Source organism: Erythrolamprus reginae, chromosome 1 (genome assembly GCF_031021105.1).
Source record: "Erythrolamprus reginae isolate rEryReg1 chromosome 1, rEryReg1.hap1, whole genome shotgun sequence".
Lineage (NCBI taxonomy): Eukaryota > Metazoa > Chordata > Lepidosauria > Squamata > Dipsadidae > Erythrolamprus > Erythrolamprus reginae.
In genome coordinates, this window is record NC_091950.1 from 236862890 (window position 1) to 236884858 (window position 21969).

The window sequence follows — 21969 nt, forward strand, 5'->3', positions numbered from 1 at the left end:
GCATCATTCAGGCATCTAAATTATAATGCAATCCACATCATAACACACATTAAAAGGAGCTCAAAATTAGCATAATACAGTACCAAACAGATGGCATACAAAACACAGATTCTAATCTCCAAAAGCTTTTTGGGACAATCAAGTTTTGATAGCTTTCCAAAAGATGATTGAATTAGAGTCCATCTGGATCATGGACTAAACTATAGCTAATTCCACAATAGCGATGCAGAAACATTTTTCGGTATCCTAAACAATGTTCCCTCTAATTTTTTTCCGGGGTGGGTGGAAAAGTATAGTGTCTGAGCGGCAGTCCCCTTGGGACTGGGCGGCATAGAAGTACAAATAAATAAATAAATAAATAAATAAATAAATGAATGAATGAACGAACGAACGAACGAACGAACGAACGAACGAACAAACAAACAAACAAACAAACAAACAAACAAACAAACAATAATAATAATAAATAATAAATAAATAAATAAATAAATAAATAAATAAGATCCCTACTTTTTTATTAAAATAAATTAATAATAAAACAAAACAAAACTCTATTACTATTAAAACTAAAATAACCAGCAAATCCAAAAACATAACTATTAATAAAAACAAGTGAGGGCTGGGGTTTTTTTCTCTGTTATTATTTAAGTGCTTTTACCATATGCTTTAAATCAAGAATCACTTCTCTCTCTATTTCTCTCTCTTTCCTGTCATTCTCTGCCTCAATCATTTTCTCATTTCTCTTCCCCCTTTTTTTCTATCATTTCTCTCTCCCTCTCTCTTCCTTCCACTCCTCTCTCTCTTTTGCTTTCTTCCTCTCTCTCACTCTCTCTCACTCTTCCTTCCTCTCTCCTCTCTCACTCTTTCTTTCTTTCTTTCCCTCTCTCACTCTCTCTTCCTTCCTATCTTCTCTCTCTCTCTCTTTCTTTCTTTCTTTCTCCCTTTCTTTCCTTCTCTCTTCCTTCCACTTTTTTCTCTTTCTCTCTCTCTTTTCCTTCCTTCCTCTCTTCCCCTCCCTCTCTTTCTCCCTCTCTCCCTTTATATTTATCTCTTCCTTCCTCTCTTCCTCCCTTTCTCTCTCCATCTCATTCACTTTTCTCTCCCTTCCCTCCCTCCCTCCTTCTTTCCTCTCCTCTTTCCCTCCCTCTCTTTCCTTTCTCTCCACATCTCCGGCTTTGCTGACTGGCACAAGGCTAGAGCCAGCTGCCCGGGAAAGCCAGGAAAGTCCTCCTGCCCCCCCCCCCCAGCCAAAAACACAATGGAGGTCTTCCGCCCCCAGCTTGAGCCTCGTGTTGCTCCACCTCGCTTCCCCTGTCATCCTGGACCTCCATTGTGTTTTCGGGGGAGAGCGGCAGGAAAGCCCTGTGCGGCCAGGAAAGCCGGGTTTGCATTCCGTGAAAGCAGCGCACCTTTTAAACATGCTGCTTTATTGCAACTCTTTCCTGGGTGGGGGGGGGGAGGAGGCCACTCCCCCCCCCCAGGAAAGGGGTGCAGGAAAGCAGCGTGTTTAAAAGGTGTGCTGCTTTCACGGAATGCAAACCCGGCTTTCCTGGCCGCACAGGGCTTTCCTACCGCTCTCCCCCGAAAACACAATGGAGGTCCAGGATGACAGGGGCCGAATAGGAATTTTTTTGCGGCTGTACCGCATTTTAAGTTGCATCCGTTCTTTCGCCTACTCCACACTGGGATCTGGGGATGGGAGAGGTTAGGGGGTGCTTGGCAGTCTTTGTTTCATAAGGACTAGGTCAATTGGCTTAAATCCCTTTGGTCATTGGGATGGTGGTATGGGGTGGATAAAAAGGGATAACAGCAACTGTATGATCTCATTTAGGGCACCTTTTGGAAAGTGATGGGCTGCTCCTCACCAGAAGCTCTGGGCCTCTCCAGCCTGAGTGTTGGGGAGGGGATGCCCTTGGGGCTCACCTGCCACAGGCTTACAGGTAACAAGCTGGGGGTGAGCCTTCTCACATGCCTTGGGTGTGGCAGAGAACAAGGGAAGGTCAAGGCCAATGCCAAGGCCAGGGCCAAGGGCAAACTTTCCTTGCTAAGCAAGGAGCTTTCGCCCACAGTTGCCCAAGAATGTTTGGAATGGAATTTCAATCCCATTGGTTTATCTCCGCAGGTCCAGATTTAAATTAATAAAGTAACACATAAAATCCAGCTCGGTGGTCCTTGTGCTTAATCCGCGTCCGACACAATGTGGGTCCTCATTTTACCAACTTCAGAAGGATGGAAAGCTGAGTCAACCTTGGGCCTGGTGAGATTCGAACTGCCAAATTGCAGACAGACAGCAGAGGTAGCCTGCAGTACTGCATTCTAACTACTGTGCCACAGTGGCTATTTACCTACATGGAGTGTTTAATTTCTATAAAATACAAACCTGGTGATTCTCAGTTTATGGTTCTCCAGATCAGTTAAGCTCTCTACTGTATCAAAATTTACTTCATGTTGTACCATTCTAATTTCGAAACCTCTTTTTAAATGAGAAAACAACTCAAGCAAAAATGATAATAGGAAAAGTCATCATCTGAACATTCATGCAAATTCAGGTTTTTTTGGAATGCGTTGTAAGAATAGAAATCTACTCACAACAAGCCATTATGGTAAATCAGTCACTGTTGACAGGAACATTGAGCCAACATTGAGGTATTTCAGTGACTCAAAACTTTAAAGGAAGTCACAGGAAGAAGATAAAGCTTACTCCAAGAGCTACTGCCTTCTTGATAATTTGCAATGTGGTTATTACCATTCAAGTGCTCTCACAATTAAAAATATGCTATCATATGTTACAAGCCAAGGAAACAGGATATCTAAATCTATTAGTGTATAGCATCTGTTTTAAATATTTAAAAGAGGTTACTGAGGCTAAGATCCACACCAATGCAGAAGGAGAATTTATCTCACCATTATGGACTCAAAAACATAACTATCTGCATAAAATGTGTGTATGCTGATAGAAAGGCACAAATGAAGTAACAAAACAGATACAGTATCTCTCTGAGCAAATTCAGAAACCATGTGACCAGTTGGCTGTAATCTCTAGAGCCCAGCTGAGTGTTATTGGAATAGCCCTCTAGATATGTTGAATTATTATGTTTATAGTGTCTCTGGTTTGGCACTATGTGTTCTGATCTCTGGCTAAGGCCACTGATAATTGGAATAAAGTATTGCTAAATGCATATATTTGTAAAACACCACATCATCTTTATTTTTCTTTCCTTTGTTCCACACTGAACCATCTCGGCACGCAGCGCTAATCTCTTATCTTAAACTTTGGTATGCAAGGCAACATCAAAATCATTAAAACATTCCACAAGTCATTCTAAGATTTATGGCTAGTCAGAGTTAGCCCAGAGTAATAAAAACTGCAATTAAAAGCACACAAGGCATAGCTTACATTCGGAGCTGCTTGAAAGAAACCTCCATATTTCTTAATGCAGATTGACGACTCAACTCTTCTCTTCTGCTGATACCCGGACGTGACGAATTAATTACTTAATTAATTAACCCGTTCATCTTCTTAATATTTCCTCCCTGACATTTGCTCTCTTCGCCTCTGCAAGCATCTGAAATAAGGATTTACCCATCTAGCATCTACTTCTCCTTCACTTGAATCTGAACCCATAAAAGCACCCTGTGGTTGGTCTCCTACTTCTTCTGCCTCTAAATCAGGCCCTACCACTAATTCATAACCACTTTCTGAATCAGAATCTGAAAAATCCCCACACTGAACAGGAGTATACACAACACCATGGAAGTTGTGATACATTACCTATGGAAAGTGTCATGTGAGAAAAATCTGAAAAAGAAAATGTCTTCAACGAAGGACTATCTTTTACAAACAGGAAAGCCTCTTTAAATTAAAACATATCACAAACTCACCTGTGCATTTCATTATACGTATGTATGTATGTATGTATGTATGTATGTATGTATGTATGTATCGGGGTGATATTCACTTTCGTTCACTATTGGTTCACAAATGTGAGTGTGCACCACAAAAAAGGACTGTCTCTGAGGTCCCATCAGATGGCAACATTTAAAGTGAGGGGACTTGGAGTATGCTTACCCTAATTAACCTAGTAGATTGGAGAAGCAGTCCTGCAAGCAAGCTGACCCATATATATATTGATTGATTTGCTGGCTAAAGCCATTATGGGAAAGGTTGTTCTAGGACCCACAAAAGTGATGCTGGGGTGGTATTTGCACCATTTTGCACCACTATGGGCCACTGGTGGTCATCTTCCTCACCTCCTATTTTATGAATAGATTAAAGCTCTTTTATAGCCCTTTATTTTCCTCTGGAATAATTATTATCAAACTGTTTATTTTTTGTCATAATTGGCTTATTTAGTATATTTCTAGTATAGCATAAGTGAAGTATAGACAGAGGCAAGAGGCACACCTAGCTGGGGCTTGGTTCAGCTGGGGTCTGCAAGAGATATTGTATCCAAGATGCCACTACAATTCATAACTAGTTCTTAGACAGCTATACCAGTGATTTTCTACCTTTTTTGAGCCGCGGCACGTTTTTTACATTTACAAAATCCTGGGGCACACCACCAACCAAAATGACACGAAATGACACTCTAACACAGTACATATTATACATAGACATAACCAGCTGAGACTGAAGCTTCATCTAGTGGTGGCAACATTTACCTCCAGTCCTGACCAGGATTAGAAATCGGGACCATGGGGAGGAGTAGCAGCTTCAACTACTCGCCGTGGCCACACAATGACAAGTGCACGGCAGCCCGAGTGGGGACCTTCCTGGATGTGGATGAGAGGCAGCCTGCTATTGGTTCATCGCTAATGGTCGGGATGAATCCTAGGTGATTGGTCAGTGAGCGTTCCCTGTGCCTCCACTCTTCCTGTCGCTGATAGTTGGAGGGATTCTGAGGGGAATGTTTATGTTCGGATGGAGGCGGCTGGTGGCGGGCCGGATAAATGACCTCTATGGGCCGTATCCGGCACACAGACTGTAGTTTGGGGACCCATGTTTAATTCCCCAAGGCACACCTGACCATGTCTCACGGCACACTAGTGTGCCACAGCACACTGGTTGAAAAACACTGAGCTATACTATTATACCGAACTACAAATTAATTTGACAAGGAAGGCTAAAGCTACTTTTGTTGAGATTGGCTATAATAATAGAATCTTGCAAGTCTATAATGTTCTGGACAAGATTTGGCCATTTCACAATATTTTAGCTATACCTTATGTATTGAATGTGTGCATGTATATGTACCTAATTTGTCATCTACACTCAAACTTTCAGTCAAGCAGTAATTCTCAAACTACAGCTGTGAATCATGTTTTTTGTATTAAAGGTTTCAATTGTATGTGAAAGTTTACAAACAGCTTGCAACCACAAAATGAGAGCATTTCAATTTTAAAATAAGTTTAAAATATTATTTTAAAATGGATATATTCACATACCAAGAAACACACCAAAAGAGAAAAAGACTCAGCAGATTTAAATTTTTGTAATTTCTTGGAATCTCACTTTAAAAAAAGGTTACATTGCAGCTGTAGGGAAGTTTAAAAATTATAATATAATAAACTTAGCACAAATCTGAGGTCACTAAAACCCTAACATTTCATGCATTTGAAACCATTAATTGTAGCATTGAAATGCATCTAGAACTAAATTGTTCTTGCATGACAACAACCATTATTTTTTTCTTTAATGTTATTTTTATGTTATTATAGTAATTGTTACAATTTTCCTTCTTCTGTCTTATAAAAGCCCCAGTAAAATTATAATAAATGTTTTTTAAAGTTGGTATTTTCCCCCCAATCATTTCCGTAAATCATGAGTTGAATTTTTTGTTTTTGTTTTTCAAGCCAAGGATCACCTATGACTTTTGAAGAATGTTTGTTTTAAACACCATCATCGGCAAGTGAGAGCAAAATTAGAATATATAGTGTCCCTAAAATATCAACATCTTGCTAGTTTTTTTAAAAAAACTTCTTTCCATCCTCCCTATTTTTGTTTTTCAGCTTGGTTTTAAAATAAAAGGTTGTTCTTATCAACCCTTTCAGACTTGAAATTGCTGTGAAAATATCAGTTGCTTTCTTTTGAACAGATGTATTTTTTTTGTTTAAAGTTGACATTATGGCCTATTGAGCTTAGAAGGAAGTGTTTGTGTAATTAATAGGCTGTGGGCCTAGTTCTCATTAAGGTTTTGATATGACTCATTCATAGATTAATTCTCATGATAAAATAAAATAATGTGATAAAAATAATAAGTATTGGCCCTGCAGAGTTATAATTTTCAGGTGATATTTTCTAAACCCCCCTCAATAATATATTCTGGGGGGTATTCTTGCTGCATGCCTCCCAGAGACCAATAGGAGCACACAGAGTTGGACTCCTCCAGGTCCCATCGACTAAGCAATGCAAGTTGGCGGGACCGCGAGGGAGGGCCTTCTCTGTTGCCGCCATGGCTCTATGGAATCAACCCCCTGATGTCCATACTGCTCCCACCCTACTGGCCTTCTGTAAGGCTCCGAAAACCTGGCTTAGCCGGCAGGCCTGGGGGCCATAAACTAAAAAACATCATGACCAAATCGTATGAATGATTTGTATGCAGGTTGTTGCGACTGTTCTATCATGGGTTTTTTAATGAGGGTTTTATTGTTTTAGATTTTATATTTGACTTCTTTTTTGTTGTATTGTATTTATATTGTTTATTGTAAGCCACCCTGAATCCTTCAGGATTGGGCGGCATAAAAGTTGAATTAAATAAATAAATAAAGATATATCCTATGTGAATTAGGCTTTGTGGGTAAAAAACTATATCACAATTCTGGGTAATGATTTTAGATTGTAATTCTAATCTATACATCTATATATACACACATGTATATACATACATATATAAAGTTTTAAAAGCACAGTGGACAACAACTACAAGACAATGGAATACCCATAGATTGGTTCACATACATACAAATAAACACAAAGTATAAACAACACAAAATCACATTTGGCTTTCAAAATACAAATCCTCTCGATTTAATAATATTTGGACCCAATACAAAAATGATTTCTAAACTATACACCTATTTGTTAAAACAGGATACTATAGAGGAACAAGTGAAAGGGTCAATGATTGCATGGACACAAAACTTTGGATATACAGTAACACTCACGGAATGGGAAAAAATATACACAATTCACTATAAAATGACACCCACTGTTTCCTACAAAGAAAATCTTTCCAAAATGATATACAGATGGCATCTTCCACCAGCTAGGCTTTCTAAAATGTACCCAAACGTATCTTCTCTATGCTGGAAATGTAAAAAAAACCAGGGAACATACTATCATATGTGGTGGACCTGTACATACGCCCAAAAATTCTGGACACAAATGAAAAAAATAATGGACCAAGTCATATTGACAAAGATCATAACTAAACCAGAGCTATTTCTGCTGGGCATCTTTAGACAGAAATTAAATAAAGAAGACAGATACCTCACTATCCAAATACTAACGGCCGCCAGACTAACATATGCACAACATTGGAAAAAAGAAGACATACCGACAAACCTAACCATCATTGGTAAAATTATGGAATGTGCCGAATTAACAAAATTAACAATGGAAATTCAAGACAAAAATGATTCAGAGTTCTACAAGGTCTGGGAGAAATGGTTCAGATGGCTATCCAACGCTAAAGATGACAAAGCGAAAAATAATTAAAATTGTTTAATATAAACTAAAAGCACAGTGGAATTCCTATATTACAATATTGAAACAAAATGTTTATAAGCAGATAAATCAGATTAGTCAACCACTCTTTATTTTGATCAATGACCAAAAATAAATCAAACTTTTCAGCAAAAATATTCTAAATCAATGTACACACACATGCACAGACACACACATATAGGCCTACTTTAAAATTTTAAAAGCACAGTGGAATTTAATCTCAAATCAATATCTATATTGCAATATTGAAACAAAATGTTTATAAGCAGATAAATCAGATTAGTCAACCAATCTTTATTTTAATCAACGACCAAAAATAAATTAAACTGTTCAGCAAAGATCTTCTAAATCATTGTACTTTAAGAATATATAACCTGTTTCCTCCATAAATTTTACATTACAATTTCCATCATTTTCATTAATGGACTTGCAAGCTTGCATTGAAAGGAATAGCAGTTCTGATCCTTTGGAAGGACCACTAATAGACTAAGCCACCAACTTAATAAATATTTGACATTATTTATAAAGTGCCTTTAATGAGCATCAAAGAACTATTTGTGCATATAGCATTTCAAATTATGCAATAAAGAATTAAAATATTTATAGTTCTGAAAATGTAAAATTAAATAAACATTTATAAAGCAGTCACAAACCAAACTTCAGAAAATGTAGCACATATACATATGTGCACAGGCACACACATACACAAACACGTATAAGAACACACAAACTCCTCTCTAATTTCCTCTGTATAAAACTCTTTCCAGTTCAGCTTCCAAGATTTCTCCCCAGGTATCCACATCCATAGGATACATACATTTTTCTGGTAAATTACTCCGTGACTGAATATTGCTATATTTTCCACTCAGCCATTCATATTTTACTTTGCTTTTCCAGTAGTTTCTATGCAGCGTGACCTGATAAAAGCAATTAGAGAAGAATAGGAAAGAGATATAAATAAAGATACAAAACAGAGATTTCTTATAAATAGCCTTATCTTGCAAGCAATTAGTAGAGGGAGGGGGAGAAATCAACTCTCATCTTCTTAAAAGCTTGTTTCAAGACAGATTATTCCAGTTTTTCACATGTGAGATTAAGAATCTCACATGTGGAAAATTGGGATTAAGAACAAGATTAAGAATAATTTCACTATGTGAAAACTCTAAATTCCTTTCATTAGAAAGGATATATCTATTCCATACCATATCATTTTTATGTTTTTATTGCAAATCTTTTGAAACCAGTATTTTAAAGATGAGGTTTTTTTTTTATAAAGATGATTAGAATGGACTATATATTGCTGCCCACTAGTGATTCATGGAAACTATTACATGCTAGAAGATTCAGATCTTTAAACCATTAATGTTATAACCAATATGTTTACTGAATTTTGTTAATACTGTATATAAAAAAGTAGTTTAAGCGGAAATTGATTAGGTTAAAGAAATAGAGAGTTGGGTGAAGAGCTTCATTCTTTCCCTTCTGGACCTAATCACATCACCAGCCAAAAGGTCTTTCCCCCTCTTTTAATACCACAGTACATTTTTGTTATAATATTTAATTGCACCAGCTCAATTCTGACAGCAGATCCTGGTATTCCTTTTATTATGTAGCTTGAGACTATTAGGAACATGCTGTTACATATTGATAGTAAAATGAGAGTTTAGACATTGCAATTTGTTACTGTCAATTTATGATAGACGGTAAAATAAATGTGTTAAATAGTCATAAGGATCATTGATATATAGTAGTTGCCAATTGCTTACTAGACATAATTTAAGGTACAAAATCTTAAAAACAATTGCTTACAGAAATATATTGTCTCCTATCATACATTTTTCCAATTTTGTCAAAAAATAAGACAAGTAACATAGACTATAATCTTACATCAAGTAAAAATCCTAAAAAGTGTGACGAATTTCAACTGTACCAAAAGACTTAGTAATACTGTACATGAAATTTTAGATCTGGATATAAGAAATCATAATATAATCAAATCTCAATTAAATTTACCTTCCATGAGTACCCTTTTCCTCTATCACCATCAACCTCTCGCTGACAGACAGCTCTTATATTTAAACAGTGGTGTTTCCATAAATTATCACAATGCTCAATCGTTTGGTTCCAGCTCTTGCAAGTTATTGCGGCATTGCACAAGCTGTGAATGTCAAGTTTGCTAAAAATCTTTAAGCTGACTTCTAGTGGAAATAGTTTCACAAAATCCTCTTGACTGTTGTGTTTCTTCTGTTTGGAAGATGTAAAGAATAATTCCTTACAAGTAGTTGTTGCAACATTGTGTTGATTTTGTTTAGATGATTTCTGTTTAGACCCTTTTTTCATAGTTTATATTTTATACCAGTCAACCTGTCTGGGAAAAAAGTATCAGAAATGAAACTATAATCAACTCTGTTTAGAAACAATTGCTGATACTTAATGTCACTAAAACACTATTTCTGGCTAAATATCAGTGCTAAAATATCTCACTGTATATAGTGACTGTGAGCACAATCATTTTGGGAATTTTGGCTTTAATACTTCTGCTTACTGTTTTCTCTGAATGATACCTTGCCTTTCTTAAGGAACATATTTATAGATATGTAAATGTGTGTGTTCACACAGGCATATTTTTTTCTATTCAGTTAAAAGTGAAGTGATACACTAACTGAAAAGTAGCAGTTATACTGAGACAAATTTTCCAATCTGAGCCAAAGGAAATAATTGCTCTCAGACTTTTGCACATACATGTATCCGCCATGTGAAACAATTAAGCTGACTGTATTGCTTCGGTGTGAATATTTACTTTATTAATAGACATTAATAGACATCATTTTTACTGGTACTTTATTACTAATACTTATTATTATTATTATTATTATTATTATTATTACTTTATTCAGTTTCAACTTACATTCATTTGTTGCTTGAAAGCTGGACAGAGGTTTCTATGACTGCAACAAAACTTCTTTTAATAGCTGGGCCTGAGGTGCTGCCTGCTTGAAGGGAAGCTAGTCCTATGTGTAGAATGGAGCCCAGTCTCATGACAGACAAAAAGACCATTTAGGATGACTGGTTTGCCTGAAGGTAAGGATACATTCATGGTTTATACAAGTATCATTCATCTGTATTTATTGATTGGTTAGTTTTATATCCTGCCTTTTCTTACAGAACTGAAGAGAGGAAAAATAAAGGAAAATCACCATGGTTTACATGGTGATCTTCCATTATTTTTTTCACAAGAATCTTTGATATAGGCTAGGTTGAGGCCAGCTGGTCCCAAGTGACTGGCAGAGATTTGCTTGGGTCTTCCCAAGCCAAGCTTAACACTTTCATCCATATTCATATGAATTCCATTGTACTGTAAGTCAATGATCCTACATTATGACTGTAGCCAAGGCCTGTAAAAGTAATGATCAGAATCTGAAGATATATGATAGAATAGTATAGATGAGATAGGTGGTGTCTACATATTATGTAAAAAAAACTGATTTTCTGATAGAACCAATAACTATCATTCTTAAAGTTTTAAATCTTCAGTTTTAAATGATTTCTGCTTCCTACATAAAACTCACAGCCTGACAAGCAGCTTGACAAGCACCTTCTGTTATTGCCACTTGACAAATTTGGTAGCGTGGTTGGAAGGTGTGATACTCTCTAAGTGATACTGTCTTAGGTGTCTTAGGTGTGATAGAAATACTGTCAATGATCTTGAGCCCTTCTTCTAAAAAAAAAAAAAAGAGATACGCCTTGCCCATCAGCTAGCTAAAATACTTTTTTCTCACAAAAAGTTTTGCAGCTAGATGGTGAAAGGGAAAACCCACAGAAGCCTGGAAAGTCTGGTGGGGATGATACTGTGTTGTAACCTAGTATTTCAATATCAGAATGCGTGAGTAGGGGAGCTTGGCAAGAGAGGTTGATTTAGTAATAAGCTAAGATGCTAAAGGTCTTATATAAATGTAAATAAATTTAATCTGGTAACAAAAGAATTGGCAGTTGTTTTGCAGTCACTAAAATAAGCAGCCCTTTAATATTAAATGACTACTGTTCACCTAGGATTTAAAATTGGGTGGCTTAAAACTTTTTTTTGGGGGGGGGGTGTTCAATAGAATAGAATAGAATAGAATAGAATTTTATTGGCCAAGTGTGATTGGACACACAAGGAATTTGTCTTGGTGCAAATGCAAAGCAATAAGCAATGTAACTTCATAATTTTAAAAGGATCAAAAAATTATGTTTAGCTCTTTGAGAGTTAGTGATTTTGAACAGTGTCTTGAGGTTTTTTAAAGAATTTTTTTGAAGTATTGAACCTAATTGAACTATTGCTTTTTAATAGTCATCAAATTTACATACATTTAAAATAAAAAAATTCATGCATTGAAATAAAATAAAAACACAAATTAAACACATTAGCTCCCTCCTAAATTTTTTTATTGCAGCTGGTTTGTAATAAAAAGTGAATATGTAGTTTAGGGATGAACTGTGAAGTCCTTAGCACTTGCAGAAGTTTGGTTGCTCACAGGATGGGTTGTTTAGAATGGAATGGAATGGAATAGAATAGAATAGAATTTTATTGGCAAGTGCGATTGGACACACAAGGAATTTGTCTTGGTGCATATGCTTTGTGTACATAAAAGAAAAGTTCATCAAGAATCATAAAATACAACACTTAATGAGTAATCAAATCATATTAAGAACCAGTCAATATAAATTGTAAGGATACAAGCAACAAAGTTACAGTCATAATCATTTGTGGGAAGAGATTCATCTGTTCACTGTTAGGAATGGCAAATTTTAAAGGAGACAATTTGCAGTTCAGTGTTGTAACAAGGGGTCCTTTGTGCTCTCCCAGCTTGGTTGTTTTCTTGCAGATCTTTCATTACCCAAACTAGGTAATAACACCCATGCTGGTTACTTGAGTAATGAATTATCTGCAAGAAAACAACCAAGCTCGGAGAGCACCAATGATCTCTCATTTCAATCCTGAGCTATAAATATTCTCCTTAATTGGATGGAGAAAAATTGCACATCTTTGTTTTCAAGCAGGTTTGGGGAAATTTTGGTGTTCTAGAAATGCCAATAACTCCAGCCAGCTGGAGAGGAAGTATTTTGGCAACATTTGGAGTGTCCTGAGGAAATTTTCACTTTTAAAAGGTAGATACATATAATACTGTATCAACATATTTTGCAGTTAATAAGTTGTCTTCTCCTATAAAACACCTGTTTTCTTAAGGGGTGGGTGACAGAGCACCAAGGACCCCTCATGGCGAACTTTCGATATTATGGCGGAAAATTTCCACATCAGTTTTGTATCATTTTACGAAATTGAAAGGAATTCGCCTGAGAACGCACGTCAACGGGTTGCCACAACCTTCTCGCGACACCTTTGTTCCCAATGATGGCTGGGAACCCCATTCCCGAATACCCGCTCCCCAGCTCCGCCTTATTCGGTGATTGGATGCAATGTCGACGTCACCGAGGAACGCAGGAGGCTCGAGGCCGCTCACCTGGCTCCCGGCCCTCAGTTTCCGCTAACGGTTTTAACGGCTTCTACATTCGAATTTGTTTGTTTACTTTTTTCCCTCCCCCATTGCAAATTACGTAACCAGAGGTTCCCGAAACATCCGCTTTTGCCGATAAGCATTTTGGGAACTGTAGTTTGGTGCCGAGGCAGGAATTTCCGTAATGGGTTTGTGGCGCAGTTATGGGTGTGTTTCTCTTAAAAGGCAGCGAGCTATTGGTTACGCCGGAACGTTGTGCTTCAGTTCAGCGGATAGGAGGGATATGTACAAGAAGGGACGGTACGTTGCTGTTTTTTCTTCCCCCTTGTGGAATCTTGCATCGGGGGGAGGAAATGCAAGAAGCCTGTTATTAGAATAACCTTTACTGGCCGTGTGATTGGACACGCAAGGAATATGTCTTTGGTGCATATGCTCTCAGTGCATATGCTCTCATCTCTGGGTTTCAGTTAGTGCCAATGCACGGGGGGTTGTCCTTTGCCGCTGCCGCTCGGGGAGGCAGTGATAGGAAGAGGCTCTTTTTTGAGAGTAAGTGCCACAGAGGTGCGCCAAAGGACTACAAGTTTGTCCTAATATGTTTGTGTAGTTTGCTGGGAGGAAGAACAGCAGTGGCAGCGAGTTCGCCAGCAACCGATTTGCGGGCAAACGAAGGAGAGATACACACTTCTTTTACGTTGAATCAGACTGTTCACTCGCGAAGTTTACCTTTCCTTCCAAGACCGGCTCTTTACTGAAACAAATTTAGATAACTTCTCCCTTAAAGGAGGCTATTCAAGATTTTTGACATGTTTTTACAGAATGCAATATAGCGTCCTTTACCTAGTCATGCATTCAAAGCAATGAGATCCGCCCCGCTAGTCTGTTAATGGGGTTGTGTTTTGCAAAAGCTTGTTGAAGTGAAACCATTTCATCAGTAAGATTTAATGGACTTCGTTTGCAAGCTAACAAAAAATGTGGAAAGCCTAAAAGTAATGTTATTCCCATTGGGTAGGGCAATAGAGCATCTGATAATACAGCTTGTATTGTGGCTTGGTTGATATTAGAAGAAGAATTTGGGGTTCTAGTTTGAGCTGGGGTTTGATTGGAGATGCTCTTGACCAAGATTTTGATCCTGAGGTCATTTGAAAACAAAAGGAAGATTGCTGTCAGATATATAGATTCCTTCTTAGGTGTGGATTTATTATGAGAGCATATGGTTTCTTCCCTTATATTGAAAAGATTACATAGGACTTGGTTGCAAAATGCAAAGCCCTGGATGGATTTAATCGCAGTTCAGTCATAAAGTTTGCTGCAGGTTCACCAGCTGGTAGCCACCTTTCAAGTCTAACTTCTAAAAAAAGGAGAGGTAGTTCAGCTCTAGAAGTAAAGATTCTAGAACTGAATGCATATACGCTTCCCAGAAATCTCTGGTGCTGTGCAAATACAACCAATGCTTCAGTTCCTGGGTGCCTTACTTTGCTCCATTTGACAAAATCTCACTCCTCGTCAGCTGCCAGCAAACTCTGGTGCTATTTAAATGCAACCAGTGACTCTTTGTTTTATAGTAATTTTACTAAAGTGTATAATTGCAATAGTAAAAACTAATTCAAACTAGTGTGGAAAATAAAAAAGGAAAAATAGAAGAAAAATAGAAAAGAAAGGAACCATGTATGTAGCAAAGGAAAAGAAAAAATAAATAAAAGTAGTCATTTCAAAACTTCAGGCTGGGTTTGAGCAAAATAGCTGTTCCTTCCTCTTCTATAGCAGGGTTATCAAACTCAAGGTTTAGATCTGGCCCACAGGCCCTTGGAAATGGCAAAGGACCGGCCCACGCTCCATTTTCACTGACAGAGCACTAGGGCCACCACAGGCATCTCCAACATGAGTGACGAACTGGCCATGCTCACCTGATTCCCCCCACACCTGAGGTCAAACACAACCCTGATGTAGCCTTCAATGAAATTGAGTTTGACACCCCTAGAGTTGTGGACCATCAGGAGACCCCTATCTTGTCTCCTTGTAAGGAACAGCAGCTTGAAGTACTTACCAGAGTTCTCAAGTCTTTATTTGGTGATGAATCATTAGCTCTGCTTTTCACACAGCCATTTACAGTCTACCATTTCTTCCACCAGAAGCCTTTTGTTTTATCCTCTTTGAATTAGTTCTTATATCATCCTTTAGTGTACTAATTCAAGGTTGGAACATCTTTTCAGTTCAGAAGCATACATATATTCATTATAATTTCAGAAAAAAAAGTTTCTGATACCAATACACATTTAAAGACATACAAAGATGTAAAACGCAAAAAGAAAAACAATATAAGAAATACTGATGGATAGCCATGAAATCTAAAACAACCAGGTTTACCACAGGAATAACACCTCAGTTTTCAAGTTGTTTCTGAAAGTTACAACTTTTTCTTTAAAAATAATGTTTTGATCCTTTTTTTATTTCATCAATGCTTGCAATTATGCTTTCTAATTTGCAGATTATGGTTTACTTTCAATAGTTGAAAGAAAACTTGAAAGAAGTACTGATAATACACAATATACACTTGCATATTGTGACCTCTAGTGGAAAATACGATATATGTACAGTACTCAACTAGAGTATATACTGCATATTGTATTTTCCACTAGAGGTCACAATATGCAAGTTCTGTGTAGGAATCCCTGTCCCACAATTAATTGTACTTCTTGAAGTGCATATTGTGTATTATAATTATGTATTATAACATTTAAAATTATAATTACGGTATGTTCATGATTTTCTTTTTAGTTTAATAATGGTTTCTCCAGTTATTTAGATCTGTGTAAAACTAAGTAGACAATCACAATAAAAGACGCCACAAGACAATTTGTTACACAGTATTTTTGCATTCAGACTTTATGGATCACAACTGAAATCATTTTTGGAATAATGTCATTTCATGCTTGTATTTTGACCTATTAGCCCAGATGTAAGGGGTCAGCAACCTTAAAACTCAGCCATTTGGACCCATTTCCCAGAGAAAACAAAACACCCGGAGTCACAAACCTAAGTGGCCGTGGCCAACTCAATGTCATTCCCACCAAGTCACATGGCACCCCCCCCAGGTACACCTACCTAGGTTTTGTGACTCTATTTTTTTCTATGAGAAAAAGGTATCTCTCTTTTCCCTCTCTCTCTCAATCTTTTTTCTCCCTCTCCTCCCTCTCATTTTTCTTTCTTTCCCTCTTCTCATTTCTCCCTCTCCCTTTCTCCTCACCATCTCTCCCTCCCACCCTCTCCCTCCCTCCCTCCCTCATCTCTGTCTCTCTTCCATTTCTCTCTTTCTCCTCCTCTCTCCCCTTCTCTCCCAATGTTGAAGAACAGTCTACAACTCCAGCTTCTGTTCAGACGTCCCTCCTCCCCTTCTTGTGACTCCTTGGCTGGTTGCGGCACACGCGAGGAGACCCTCCTCAAGGCGCAAAGGCGCATGCGCAGGGTGGGTGTTAAGTTGGAAGAGCTCTGTCTTAAGTGGCTTTTCACTGTCTATTTTATAGATAGTGAATATGGATTTAGAAAATAATTGGAGGTGCTTTTTTGTTTTTGTTTTTCTTCTTTCTCTCTACCTTAATAGGTATTTAAATTATCCCTCTGAGTTCTTAATTGGATATCTTAATTGGTATTCGGCATGGAATGAACAAAATGTTCATAGATAACAGTATTTTCATAGGTAAAACTAAAGAATTTATTTTTGAAAGAGAGAGCTTATTTATACAATCATTTTTCCCGTCCTATTATCTGCTAAGAAATAATTGAATTATCTATTTCCAGGTTACAAGTAAAAAAGTTTCCAGGAAGCATGCTATTCTGAAAGTAGTTGGTGACCAGCTTAACATCAAACCGGTGAGTAGTGTTTGCTATTTTTCAGTGTAAAAGAAACTAAAAGAAAAATCTAAGTTTTGTACAACCTATTGTAATATTGAATATCCCGTTAATTTTAACCTTACATTGAAAGAGGTTAAAATGGTAGAATTCAAAATATGTATATTTACATACAGAGATTGAGGATTAAAAAATAGAAAATACTTTTTCAGAATATACTGTTAAGTCTCTTTTGTATTTATTAATTAAAATGCAATCTGAATGTAAATAATGTTTGATTTGGTTCACATGTTGCAAACCATAGGCTATTCAGGAGTTTTGAATCAGGCAGAGATAGAATGCAACCATATGTTGCTATGCTATTATTACATCAATTCTGCAAATATTTTTTCTGAAGCCCACACATTGATACAATATTGTGCATACCCGGGAAAATCCATGTTTCCTTTAAAGATCTGCGAACAGATACCAAAATAGTATCCACGCTGGATAGAAAGCACATTTACCTTTTCTATTCTTCTAATTCACATGTTATAATGACCAACAGTTTTGCCAATTATATTTGCACCTGCCATGGTATACCAACTGAGCCTAACTTTTATTTAAGAATCAATTACTGCTACTACTGTTAAAAGAGCTACATATTTTTTCAGGCTTACATAAAAAGTTGAAAAGAGAAATGTCTATTGAAATGAACAACAGAGGTGTTGTGCTCTGCTTCAAAATTCAATTGGCCATTACTTCAAATTTCTCTATTCATTTCCCAAGGATCTAGTGAATATGTTTGTGAGGTAGGATTGAAAGTACAGCTATTTATCTTTAGTAATCCAATAGTCTTTAGTTTCCTTATTTCCACTATAGCATGGTATTCATGGTGGGCCAGAAACATTTATGTGTGTCATGATGTCAGCAAGAAAATGTTCTGGCTTGCATATCAGATGTTGTTTATATATAATTGTGCCATTTGTTCAAAACAATCATTTAACATCACCGTGGCTTGTGATCATTATTATTCAGCTTCGCACAAGGAAGTCTGAACTTCTTCTTAGTGGCATTTGGCAGGAGTATAAATTGATGGAAATACCACATGCAAGGAATTTTCTTGATCCTAGTAAACCTTATTTGTGGTCTGTGAATGCAATTAATATATAACAAACATTTTCTCACTGTAGTTTAAAATAATTATCTATCCCAGAAGAAGCTGCATTGTAATGGAATCGGTGCACATTAATTAAATCTATTATGTCCTACAAGAGCTTCACTAATATTGTACTAAAAGTTTTCTTAGGCAGGTCCATGGGAGCCCTTGTTTTTATTGGCCTGTTGCAGATGACCAACTGTTTCCATAGGACAGAAATAAGTGGCATCAGTTGTGTCTAGGTGACAGTTTTTCTCTGTTGGTAGACAAATATATCTTCAAGATTCTGTATACTCTGCTGGAAAAGGAAAATGAGAAATAAGGTAATGAGATTTGATGTTGAATCAGTGAGTTTCAGTGCCAAATTGCCTCTTACTATATAGTCTGATATACAGTATGCTAAATGAGTCAAATTATTTTTGACTCATAATAGTAAGTGGTAGCTGATTAAATTATGCTATTCTTTATCTCAATTTAGCTGTACAGTAATTGCAGGTATTCCTTTCTTCTCCATAACAAAATTAAGACAGGGACAAGAAGAATCTGACTATTATAAAATTTGGTATAAGTTCTATGAATGGTTGGATAAAAGAATGCTATTGTAAATATTGCAACATACGTATATCAGATGGTACAAAACTATGTGAACTCTTGTACATAGTAATTATTGATAGTCTATACTTTTTTTCTTTTCATTACTTCTATTTTTACCTTTTCTTAATATGATCTTCAAGACTCTTATTTAAATTTCTTAGACTTCTGAAAAGTATAGAGCAGCTTGGGGCCCTTTTTTTGTTGTGTCTTTTTGTATATGTCTTACTTGTCTTGGAATTAAAAAAAACAAAACAAAACACAAAACAAAAAAAAAAGAAAATTAAGACAAATCCTGTAACAATGGTAAAATATAATTAGAGATTTTGATACATATATACACAAATTATATATATTACATGCATTCATGCATACATACTTACATAAATCTATATATAATATTTTAACTGTCCAATTGTCTTGTATTGTTAGATAATGAAACATGACATTTTTTGAAAATGACAAAAGGTAATGAAAATTGTAATGACAGAGATCAAGGAAAACACTGCAGCAAACTTCTGCAAGATATTTAAACGACCTAGGAACATTAGATTTACTAAAATAGCAGGGAATGAATACCTTAAATTTATAGGGCATTAAATTCATAGTATTTAACATAAAATACTTATTTTTCTTCTATGAACAGTATTTGTTTTGTACAAAAAAAAGATACTGTAGCACTTGTGTACATGCCTATTATAATGGAAAAACTATCAGAAGTTTATATAGCATATGGATTCATTACATTGTATTGTACAAATTTTTAAAAAGGCGTTCCTTGGAACAGGGAGGAGCACATATGAAGCAACCATCCATTGTTATATATTCCTGGCTTACACAGCTGTTTTGAAGCAGCTTCCAGCTGTCCCTCTGTGCATTAACAGCAACAATGTGAATCGGCTTTCCAAGCAATAAACAAGCTTAGAAAAAGACATATCTCTTTTAAGAATAAAAGGGGGAAAAGCTTTTTGTAGATTCTGCTTTTGATTCCAAGACACTTATTTTGAAAGATTTGCACATTTATTTAAAGTACATTTTTCCATAATTCGTATTGGGACATCACCAGTTTTGGGCAACTTCAAAACAACTCTGCTCTGATGTCTGATAAGATGTTTCAATCTGTTTATTTCTTCAATCTATGTTAGTGAATTTGGGCCAGTCACTTTCTCCCAGCCTTAAGAAGAGGCAGTGGTAAACCCTTTCTGAAATCTTGCAAAGAATACTGTAAAAACTAGTCACCAGGAATCAAAAATTGAAATTGGTGTCATGAAGGCATAAAATAAATAGGGTTAAAACAATAAAACAACTGCAGCAACAACTCTAAGAAACAATAAAAATAATTCCACTGAACTAATTTGAGTCCCAAATTATAACTTTGGATAGAGGTTTATATTTTATATTTTTAATTCTTCATTTCTTTGACTAAGTAATGTGTAGCAATCTGTATCAATCCATTACCATTAAGAGGTTTATATGCAACAGGGAAAATCATGAGTTTGGTGTAGAAAGCCTACCAGATCAAATTCCCACAACTGTGCAGTCTACAATGAAATTTGACAGTCAGCCTTCAGAACCATCAACAATCCCTTCTACCACAAAACATCTTCCAGAAGTACATTTGGTTATTTTATTGTTTTGTTTATTCAGATTTTATGCTGCCCAACACCCTATTTATGGCAAAATCAAACAAAATCCCAGAGAAGATAATTTTGTTAATAGAAAAGTTAAATGAATTTTATGATGGAGATGCTTTTCACATATCATATGAGCTTATAGAAAACCTATTTTCAGAGAGCCTGCAGTGGCAGGGCTGAGTCACTAGGATAAAATGGGTCCCCAAACCCCAGGCTGAAGCCCACTACTCGGTTTTGGCCCATTTGTAACTGGGCCATGTGAGAGGCAGGTGAATGTATGAACAGCAGGCACTTGCATTCAAAGTTCTATTTGCATCTGCCACTCATACGGTACCCCTCTCCTCTGGGCTGTCAAGACAGAAAGGTTGGAGACCACTGGACTAAAGCATAGATCTCAGTCTACTATGCAAGATGTCCTTAGGTACTTTGGCCTGTCTTCCTATGCCTCTATGCCAGGGGTGTCAAACTCTATTTCATTGAGGGCTGCATCAGGATTGTGTTTGACCTCGTGGGACTGGGGTGGACATGACCAGGGTGGGCGTGCCCAGTTCAACATCATTTGTGCTGATGGTGGCCCAAGCATTCTGCCAGCAAAAACAGCTTGGGATGGTTGCAAGCACCTCCACCCCCATGCTCCATTTTCACTGGCAGGGGCACCATGGGCTGATCATTTGCTGTTCTTGGGCAGCCCTGCAGGCCAGATCTAAGCACCTATAGGGCAGATCCGGTCCCTAGGCCTTGAGTTTGATATCCCTGCTCTATGCAATATAGATTCAAATCCAGATAAATGAATGTGAATTCTGTCTGGATTACTAGTTTAAATCTTGTGATCAGGGGTGGCATCTCAAGAGAGGTTGTTTTGGATGAAGTTACCTCGGTCATCTAAAGAGTGCCATCACCCAGTGAAAGAGTTAGGTTGAAAGTATACAGTGATACCTTGTCTTACAAACTTAATTGGTTCCGGGACGAGGTTCTTAAGGTGAAAAGTTTGCAAGACGAAACAATGTTTCCCATAGGAATCAATGGAAAAGCGATTAATGTGTGCAAGCCTAAAATTCACCCCTTTTGCCAGCCGAAGGGCCCATTTTTGTGCTGCTGGGATTCCCCTGAGGCTCCCCTCCATGGGAAACCCCACCTCCGGACTTCCGTTGCCAGCGAAGCGCCCATTTTGCGCTGCTGGGATTGCCCTGCAGCATCACGAAAACACGGAAGTCCGGAGGTGGGGTTTCCCATGGAGGGGAGCCTCAGGGGGATCCCAGCAGTGCAAAAATGGGTGCTTTGCTGGCAACGGAAGTCTGGAGGCGGGGCATCCAAGTGGCAGCGGTGGGTTTGTAAGGTGAAAATAGTTTGTAAGAAGAGGCAAAAAAATCTTAAACCCCGGGTTTGTATCTTGAAAAGTTTGTATGACAAAGCGTTTGTAAGATGAGGTACCACTGTATTTTCTTTACTGTGAGTGAACTTTGTTGAACTCATTGGGATTAACTTTTTTAGATGTCTTTGTTGGGGCTGAAGAATAAAAGCAATGGGTAGGAAGTAGTA

At 37.2% G+C, this 21969-nt stretch overlaps 2 protein-coding genes across 3 annotated transcripts in view; one reads left to right on the top strand and one right to left on the bottom strand.

Annotated features, from left to right (window-relative positions):
* Window positions 1–8391: 8391 nt before the first annotated feature.
* Window positions 8392–10715, bottom strand: FBXO48 (F-box protein 48). 2 transcript variants are annotated; one of them, XM_070732588.1, is made up of 3 exons: window positions 10635–10715; window positions 9740–10094; window positions 8392–8643 (listed from the first exon to the last, which is right to left on the bottom strand). In XM_070732588.1, the coding sequence occupies exons 2-3, from the start codon at window positions 10064–10066 to the stop codon at window positions 8464–8466; spliced, it is 507 nt and encodes a 168-aa protein (XP_070588689.1). In that variant the 5' UTR covers window positions 10067–10094; window positions 10635–10715; the 3' UTR covers window positions 8392–8463. The 2 variants fall into 2 exon arrangements, with proteins under 2 accessions (XP_070588689.1, XP_070588688.1); XM_070732587.1 differs by having other exon boundaries at window positions 9740–10090; window positions 10635–10710.
* A 2718-nt stretch (window positions 10716–13433) lies between these two features.
* Window positions 13434–21969, top strand: part of APLF (aprataxin and PNKP like factor) — a 30813-nt gene continuing 22277 nt past the window's right edge. Inside the window, exons 1-2 of the mRNA XM_070732585.1 lie at window positions 13434–13521; window positions 17017–17088. The gene's annotated coding sequence lies outside the window, so the exon portion shown is untranslated. The remainder of the gene's footprint in view (window positions 13522–17016; window positions 17089–21969) is intronic.

Bases quoted from the DNA above. Each gene is read 5' to 3' on its own strand.
- FBXO48 (XM_070732588.1), bottom strand. From the start codon at position 10,066: ATGAAAAAAGGGTCTAAACAGAAATCATCTAAACAAAATCAACACAAT. The intron at 8,644-9,739 runs GTAAATTTAATT...TGCTTTTATCAG, and splicing joins GAAAAGGGTACTCATGGAAG to GTCACGCTGCATAGAAACTA.